This window comes from Lolium rigidum, chromosome 6 (assembly GCF_022539505.1).
Source record: "Lolium rigidum isolate FL_2022 chromosome 6, APGP_CSIRO_Lrig_0.1, whole genome shotgun sequence".
NCBI lineage: Eukaryota > Viridiplantae > Streptophyta > Magnoliopsida > Poales > Poaceae > Lolium > Lolium rigidum.
The window spans coordinates 67481142-67490793 of NC_061513.1; the positions used below are offsets into that span (position 1 = coordinate 67481142).

Genomic DNA, 9652 nt, shown 5'->3' on the forward strand with positions numbered 1-9652 from the left:
CCGATGCCCCCGCCAACCAAAGGGGCAGTTCTTCCACTCGCGAAGTGCATGCAGTCTATGCTGCCAAGCATCCCGGAAAAACCCCCGGAAGCGTTGATCGACAACGGACGAGTTGTGTCCTCTCGCATTAGGTTGCCGGAGGTACTGTTCTCCGAACGAATCGATCACCGCTCTGCGGAACCCGTACATCGATTCCAAGCCGGTTGACTCACTCATGCGTGTGTACTCATCTACGAAATCACCGGCAACGCCATATGCGAGCATCCTAATTGCCGCCGTGCATTTCGGTACGAAGAGAGGCCTACCTTGCCAATTGCATCCACTTTCGCACGAAGTAGTCGTCGTAGATCTTGACGCCATCCATTATCCGGCGGAACAGCGGCCTCGGTCATCCGAAAACGACGGCGAAACAAGGACGGCACGAACAATGGATTGGGTTGGAAGTAGTCGTTGTAGAGCTGGTCGTGGCCGCGTTCTCTTTTGCGGTCCAAGGCGGCCGCGCGCCCCGGCAAGGACCCCGGTACACGGGGATTTGCGAGACAATGTGCTCGTGGATGAGCGTCGCAGCATCCGTGAAAAAATCGTCGTCGGACTCCTCTTCTGACGACGTGTCGATGAAGTTCTTGAAGTAGTATTCGTCGTCGCCGTCCACCATGATCCGAAAAGGGACACATTTTAGTTCGAGCATTTGAACGAACATCTCGCAAGGCGGCGGCGATCCAAATGCTTCCGTAGGGACTCCGCAGCATGGCCGTCTCGACCGACTTGCGGTCCGGAAACACGGTGCGGAGAGCTCACCTCCGGTGGAAACGCGCGCAGCCGCGAACGGCGGGAGGTGTCGCGACAGGTGAGAGGACAACAGGCGCCGGCGGCGGCGTCCTCCGACTCGCTACGACGCGGCGAAAGCAGCGCGGGACCTCGACCTATGCTTCCGCCCCGCTTGCCGGCGTCTCGACGACGATGGTCGGCGTTGACGCGCTCCCAAATCGCCGGTCCGTGGGTGGCGGCGGAGCGGTGGGGAGATGTGTGCGACGGGCTTGTGTTTTGGGAGGCAGACAGACGGGCCAGGGGCGGACAAGGGGAGGACGCGAGCGACCAGCCTTTCGCTTCCGCGGCCACGCAAACTCGTCCAAGATTTGGGCCGGGTTTGGGTCGTCCCGGACGCCGCGGCCATCCGTTTTAGGGATGGGTCCGCACGTTGGGACGCGCTTTTGTCCGTTTCGACCCATCCGGACGCGGGCGCGGGATGGGTCGCCCGGTTGGAGATGCCCTAAATTTCCCCGGATTTCGGCGTGGGGAGGGCAAACGAGTGGTGATGCGTAGACTTCTTTCAATCCTGGCACGAACCAAAACATACCCTAAAAAAACAAACTCGCCGTCTCTAATCCAGCGCTCGACCGAGGCGCCACAGCGGCGTGGGTATGGCGAGCACCAACAGCGGTGAGCCGAGCTCTGCTCCGCAAGCGAACCGGTGGTACGAGCTCCGACTGGGGTCCTCCTGCAGCCACCCCTCCCCTACCGCCAAGTACTGCACGCTCCGCTGTAAGATCTCGATTGCCCCCTCTGTTATCTTTGGTGGTTATCACCAATCGCATCGGCGGCTCCTCAAAGTTTCATGGTTAGTAGCTCCACTACCTTAGAATACGATCTGTATCCCCGATTATTCCGTGTGTACCTCGTTGAGGGGGGTAGCGGTTTTCTTCAACCAAGGGTAGGGTTTGGGATCTGTGCTTTGGTATTCGAGTTCTAGAATTCATCAAATTCGCGGGGGGTGGGGGCATAGCGTGTCCAGCTACCGATGTTCGGGTTGTGATTATCGTCGACATGTTTAATTGTTAGAAGAATAGATCAACTTTAGCTATTCCATGGGCGGCATTTTTTTTTTTGTATTCATCCATATATAAATCAGCCTTAGGCATGTCTACAGGGAATTAGACATAATTAAGTTGAGATGAGGGAGCATAAATCGATTCTTCTTTTTTCGAGAAAACGCAAAGAATTTGCGTTTCTGTTCATTGAATAGAAGAAGGGTACAAGCCTCCTAGGAGGTGGGTTACATCATTTGTTATAGAGCTATGTGGACGTCCCAAGTTTTGGGGATTATCACTCTTAGGCCAGCAGCCCCGGCTTTTGCCCAAAGTGCCGCCTCTGCCCTAATTCTCTCTACTAGCAGGGGAACTGAGGGCTGATCTTTGTCGAAGATTCCAATCCAAAACTTCCTAATACAATACTATTCAAAGTCACTCTTCTTTGGATTACCCGTTGTTCTCCACGATATTACACCCCTCCAGGTCTCGACGCTTGTCCTCAAGATGCGTGGTGATGGAGACAGTTCTAGCCCTAGACCTCCCCATCTATATTTGGTCGAGGGCCTATGCCATTTCTTAGGCATGGACAAATAGGACGAACTTGAACCTTAATACCTGATATCTTGCCATGGATGATCTTGCTTCCTTTTGTTTCAGAGGCTTCTACGTGGAAACATGGTGTGGTAAGACTCATCCTCAACCACATTGCATAACCAAATCAAAAGTGGTTTCATCCCTCTTCTATCTCCAATCAAATAGGGAAAACACATATTTTGAACCTTGATTCACAATTGGATAACTGCGGTGCTGAAGAGGCATGGCTGCACAGCATTGAGTAGTCATAGTTTATTACAAAACTTATAGCAGGAGTGGATCCTATGGCTCTACATTAAAGAAAATAACATGCACATGTACGACAGGGGACCAGTAAGAGACTCATGCCAATGGTCTCTTTCCTGCTACAGAACTGGCCCAGTAAGGCCCATTATCGAACCCTAGTCCGCTAACCCAATCTGAGCCATTTTTCATTTCTAATCTAAGCCGCCCATCTACTTTGCTTATCTCTTTCTCTGACTTCACTTTCACGCACACATGCACAAAAACAATGGCGGCGCTACTAGCTTAGCCCCTTCCCTGCCTCCGCTGCCTCTCCTTCCCCGGAGCAAGCACCACTCTCCTCTACCTCTTTGCTCCTAGATGCCCAGAGTTGCTTCCCTGTTTTCTGTCGGTACGGTTCCATACAGAGCTTAAGCTTGCTTAAGCTTCGATTCCTCTAAGCGGTGCTTTACCGCGTGCTTAGCGCTTTTTTGAACCTTGACTCTGGATAAAATTAAGTAAATGATCTGGGTATTCAGAACACACCCAACATTCTATGACTACTAACTCCTCAATTGGATGGTGAAGCTATGATTGCCTGCTTGGCTGGATATTATTAGAATACTCAACATCTTGAATATTGGATATAATAGATTGATTCTTCTCACTTGGTTGGTTACGAAATACGTAGGATCTTTATGTAATGATTGCATAACCCTTAGATCTTTAGGACTCCTAACAGATTAGGGCTCCTTTGATTTGTAGGATTTGTATAAGAATTGTGTAGGATTTGGATCCTATGGGAAAATTTCCTACACAAGTTGTTTGATTCATAGGAACATATCCTATAGGATTCTTGTAGGGCTTGTTTGATTCATGGGATAGGAAAAGTGGAGGAATAGAAAAAATGGAGGATTGCTATGACCTGCTTCCTTGAATCCTATGAGGAAAAACCTATGGGAATCGGTAAAACTAGTTGTTTGATGGCAGCATAGGAAAGCCGTAGGAAATTTCTATAGAGATTGAGTGCATAGCATAGTTGCCGTAGACACATAGGAATTTTTCCAAGAGATCTAACCTCTTGTTAGAAATCCTATAGGATTGTAGTATAGCAAAGCAATCCATAGGAATTTTGGAGGTTCAATCCTTTGAATCAAACGGGCCCTATAGGAAAAATATTCCTATGGTTAAAAATCCAACAAGATTCCTACGAAAATCCTTTGAATCAAACAAGCCTGTAGTGTAAATCCTATAGGAAAACAGCATTAGGTCATACCTCATGGAAAATTATTTTGTTACAATCAAACACACTTCATCTTCCCATAGGATTCCAGTAGGCATGACATCCCAATCCTATGCTTTTCCTATCTTATGAATCAAAGGAGCCCTATATGTATTTATCCTTTATTTTCTAGTACTATTCCCTAAAGGACTCATAATCTTTCTCTGTTTGTACTTCCCACTGGTAGTCCACAACAGGTGAAAGATTTATCCTTTATACTCTCTTTGTAAGTATCTGGGAGTTACTTTTTTTTTCTCGGTGTATCTCCTCCCTGTTGTCTTCTGTTTCCAAATTTTGGCATTCTTAATGTCATGATTTTCGTCAGGTATAATCTCCCTTCCAATGGGAGATTTTGAGCGGGCACCCTTTTTTTGGTTTGTACTACAAGGCCTCATTAATGACCTTTTTTCTTCTACTTTTCACTAATCCCGAGGATATCATTCAATTGATTACCCTAAATAGTGTAATTTGTATTCCAACACTTTGTGGGATAGTTTTTCTGTGAAAAAAATTTCTCTTTTTTATTGCTTGATAAGGCGTCAATTATCGGGTTGTAGAGTAGCCAGAGTAGCAAATTGCTTTCCTATGCAATGCTTATGATTCTGCAGTGTGCACCATCAAGTCCTTTATTGAAAATTTAGTGCAACGACCTGTTTGTTTTTGCTGTCTGATTTCCATGTGACAGTCAAACTTTCACAACTGAGTTATATCACACTTTTCCTCCCTAAAGGTCACATTCCAGGACTATATGTAATGCTTTGGGCCAGTCATATTGATCTCAGAACCGTCTTTGGTTCTTCTTGCTTCATGTATAATCTTTCCAATTGTTACTATGTGCTACTGGAAGCTATTTATTTATGCATTTTATGTAAATCTCGTACTACACAACTTATCAAGGTAAGCATAACTCATAATTGACTGGGAAGCAAACAAAGCTACCTCCTATATACCATCTAACAGAGCCGAATACCCTTTTTGATTCGTGAAAGCTCACATGTTCTTATTAGGCATAAACCAAATTTGCTTTTGCATTAAATCATTTTATTTCGATGTTGCAGATGAATTTAAGCCAGCATCCATTGATAAGACTCAAGCTGGCTCTCTGCAGAAAAATAAAGATAATCGGGTAACTGTAGAATTTCATAACAATCTGCCTGGCAAGCCAAAGGTAACATTTGAAGGAAACCAAGAAGAGTATAAGGATAATGATGGTGTCTTGTTTTTCGACGGTGAGACCTTTCGCTTGGAGCGATTGCATCGAGCTGTCAAGAGATTAAGACATGTCCGTGTTCCGGGAGAGTCTGCAACAACTTCCATGGCAGCTACAACTAATGGAATGGGTGAATCTCATTCTCCTCCATCAGCGAAAGGTGTCAAGTTGCCTGTGATGAACAAGCCTTCTATGCACTCAGTTCCGGTAAGTTAGGTTAGCGTGTTACACGCCCTAGCTAAATGTAGGTAAATGTTTGATCATTTGTTCATTTTTAGGCCATGGGACGAAGAGGAAATGAAATAACAGCTTATTTTTAAACATCCACATAATAAAGCCATTATATGTTTGCCGGAGTTTGCTGTCACCATTGATGCTTCATCTCTATGTACTTAGTATTAAGTAGGTACATCGCCAGGGAAAGTCACACTTTTGCTTAAGTTCAATCCTAATCAGTTCAAAAGGCATGGTTTGTAGCATGGTTTTTAAGGCGGTAAGGCGTAGCGCTCTGGGACCTGTTCATCATTTAAGCACTAAGGTCTGACTTCTTGTTTTGCGAAAGCCCAAGGCCAAGAGAGAGAGTAGAGATCCCGCCAATGCAACCCTTGTTTCTGTTATAAGTCCCTCTCTTTCACGCACACAGGTAAGCCACTGGATAGAATTTTAATGCTGCTCATAACTGCAGCTAATACACTGCTTTGGGAGGTTGGTTTGAGGTCAGTCGGGTTGCACAACAAACCTGACAGCCTGCAGCTTGCTATCGCTTACTTGGTAAGGTGTGTATGAACTATAGCTAGTGTTCACACCTCACGTGGACGCTATGCTTATGCAGGATTACAAAAGAAACTCTTGTTCTTCAGACTTTGTGCCTAAAACTTATCTATCAGTTTTTCATGGTAGCGATTCATGATGGAGGGGTGTGCAAGTATATTGTGCATGTGTGGTTTTTTGCATACTGTGTCTACGCAGGTTGGGAGTAGTGCACTGGCTGTCTTCCTACAGCAATTGCATTCGATCTTGTGGATAGGTTGGCTGATTCACAAGTACCACTCAGCGGAGTAGGTAATAGGGTCCCATATCAGTAGGTGAATGGTGCATAGACTAGGTGCTGCCTGAATATGGTATCTCTGTTGCGGTCAGTTCTTTTGCTCAAAGCTAATTACTGTTTCTCAGTCACCCGTTTCTTTCCTGTTCCTGTGTTCTTCTGCTGTTTTTCAATCCTCTGTTTTACACCTCGATTCCTTTTTCCTTCCCGTTCTTTCCGGATGTGTTCTCTATTGCTAGTGCAACAGTTATTCCCAGCCTCTTATCAGTTACCACTCCAGTGCAACAGTGATTCACAAAACTGTTGCTGCTGCTTCTGCTCATCGTCGTGACATTTCGCTCTCGCCCTCCAACAATGCCATCCTCCTGTATTGTCTATCGTGCATAGATCCCCCTTTCTCTGGAGATGTGCATCATAGTACCGTGCCAGTTCACCTGACTAAGTTTATTTTCAAACTGCATGAAGTGGCAAGTGCACCTGCACAATATATATGACACAATATCGCATTGTGACTAGATTTATTTACAAGTACGCATCAGTTCTTGCCCTAAAGTCATAGTTAAAATTGTCAGATGACATCGATATGGTTATACAAATATTATATGGAATCTTTGCCAACCTTCATGATTTGATGTTGTACAATCAGTCTAATGTTTGGTATTGCAAGAGGCACTTTTATCTAACCGTGATTCTGAATATCCTGCAGGTTGAGGTTGAGCGCATTGAGATTGGTGAACCTGAAAATCCAGGTAACTTGACACCAATGTGCTTTCTTTTCTTTAATCTGCTTCTTCTTGTATATGTCATGAGGTAGCAAACAAGTCATTTCGTGTATTTCACTGCTTTGACTCTAGAAAATTTTCTGAGCATTTTTTCTAGGATTATAATCCTTAGCGGTTAAATTTGAACGGAGTTAAATATCTCACACATTGTGATTCGCAGTCCTGTTTTTCAGGTGTTACTTTGCTCAGATAGACATTCACCTTTTTTTGGGGTCCTACTTACATTTGGAACTTGCTTGGCTGTAAAATTTTGTTTCATATTCTCCTATCGTCCAGTGGCGGAGCCAGCATGTAACCATAGAGTTCACATGAACCCAATGCCCCAATGAAATTAGCTTAACATCTTTACAATCACTACATATTTACTACCTATATCTACTTAGAACCTAGTTTTAAAAAGCAAGTGAACCCAATAAAAAGATGCTGTAGCTCTGCCTCTGTTATTGTCCCTGAAATGTTTTGGTATAACGAGAAGAACCATGTCAGGGCCGAACAGTTGTGCATAAGAATGGATAAGTATCATCCGTTTCAAAAGCCGAATTTGCGCTTGAGGGATATTCACATAGTTATTGCTTGCTGGCTGCATGATATTTCCCAACCTTGCTAGCTTTTGTATTCTTATGGTGGTTTTGAAGAGGGAGAGAGACGGCTCTCATCCTAAGCGAGGCCTCACAGGCTTTTGTTCCTTGCTTTTTATCTCAAAGAGTGGGCATGCTAGCCCATTATATGCAGAAACCACTCTTGGCTTGTTCAACAACTGTATTCAAACTCAAAACTCTCGATCCTAACCTAACTTATGGTATATCAACTATAACACTACTAAGAGATAGCTAGCTCCTGTTTCAATGGTGCCTTATGGGTTGATCCTTCACCCATAGCCTCACAGATGCTACCAGCTAGCCATGGTTGCAGGCTTTCTGTGTTTCTTAGGATATGCTGAACTTCTTGGTTTCTGTGACAAGATTGTAATATATGCTCATCTGCTTCCTTGCCCATGACAGAACCAAGAAGCAACAACAGGAGCTCTACATATCAACCAGTCACCGCAGACCCATTTTCCTTTTCACCTGATCCAAATGACCAAGATGAAAACCTAGATATACTTGGTGATGATGACAATGGCTCACCCAATAATATGGCCACAGCACAAGGGACATCTTATCGCGGTTTTGACATCAACTTACCAAATCAGCTCGACATGGATGATGAGGTCGCTGATGTAGATGTAAATGATGAAGCTGACGAGGGACTTAATGCAGCTGAGGCCCTGCGGGCTCAAGTCAATGCAGAAGGCCAGCAGGTGGAGCACGCCACCTCTAGCTCTAGCGGGAGTGGGAGCAGCAGCAGCAGCAGTGGGAGTGGGAGCGGAAGTGGGAGCAGCAGTAGTGATAGTGACGGCAGCGATGGCGATTCAGCCAGCTCGGGAGGGGATGTTGATATATAAGTTTCAGGCTGCCGAACTTACTTGCTGTGTATGGTTCGCAGTTTTTACAGCATTATAAAATGAGCTGCTAGTTGATGCTTCACTAAGATGATACTACTAGTAACGATAACTAAATCAGAATTGTACTACAGCTGTTGTGAACAACTATGCTATAATTTATCTGTAACCTCAATGTGTAGTTTATTCTTTATCATACAATGCATCTGAAAATTCACATGTATAACAAATGAGATGAGTCATATACACGTTGAGTCCCACAACTTGTTTTTATGTGCAAATTAGTTCCACAACTTGCAAAGCGAGACCACTAAGTTGTACCGAGGGAGCAAATAGGTCCAAATTAGTAAAATTTTCTTAGGCTTATGTGACCATGATTCTACCTTATAGGTGGGACCCACCTATCAGTGGTAGAAGAAACCATTAAAATTAGAACCTGGTTGGCGGGGACTTGGACTCTGGATCTTCTTAGGCAAATGTGACAATGGTTCTACCTTATTGGTGGTCCCACCTGTCAATGGTTCTAATTTATATGTTGATGAGTGCGTGATGGGGAGACAAAAGTTACCCATCTTTAGATCTCACAGACGGTGGATCTTCTTAGACTCTACTGCTGCTATAAATCACTATAAGAAATCACTATAAGAGTAACATGTGTGTGGTTATAATGATAAGATTGTGATGTCCCAAGGGTTTCCAGCATCCAGATTATAGAGGTGGCTATAAATCACAAGGAATTAGAGCATCTCCCCCCCCCCCCCCCCCCTCCCCGGTTCCGATAGCATTTTGGGGATCGGCAGCGAAAATGGGCTCGCACCGGTGCGCCCCAAACGACGCCGGCCAATTTTGGAACCCAATAGAATCGCCGGCAACCCCATGCCGACCCCTTCGTCAAGGGTGCGAATCGGGCACGCCGGCACCTCGCGACACGTCTGAAAACGAGCGTGGGCTCCGCCTGGCAGCCACACACACCGATTTCCCCCTCCTACACACGCCCGAGCCGACTCCCACCACTCTAGATCGCCACCGTCGCCGCTGCGCCCCCTGCTTGCAATAGACACCGCCGACTGTCTAGGAACCACCGTCCATCGACACGGCCACCACCCCCTCGACCGGCGGCCGCTGTTTCGCCCGGAACAGAGCTCGCCGCCATCGCGATAGTATCGCCCCGCCCGCAAGGTGTTCGTCCGATTTCCGCGACGGACAGCCGATGGCGAGATGATGGTGCAGTTGTTCACGGAGGAGCAGAACGCTCAGGCTGTTTGGCG

The 9652-nt window shown here is 45.8% G+C and overlaps 1 protein-coding gene across 1 annotated transcript; it reads left to right on the forward strand.

The window, feature by feature from the left end:
- Positions 1-1407: 1407 nt before the first annotated feature.
- On the forward strand, positions 1408-8559 carry LOC124660678 (ELL-associated factor 1-like). The gene is made up of 4 exons (XM_047198500.1): positions 1408-1542; positions 4965-5323; positions 6868-6910; positions 7945-8559. Exons 1-4 carry the CDS (start codon positions 1422-1424, stop codon positions 8385-8387), a joined length of 966 nt encoding a protein of 321 aa, XP_047054456.1. The 5' UTR covers positions 1408-1421; the 3' UTR covers positions 8388-8559.
- The last annotated feature ends 1093 nt before the right edge of the window (positions 8560-9652 follow it).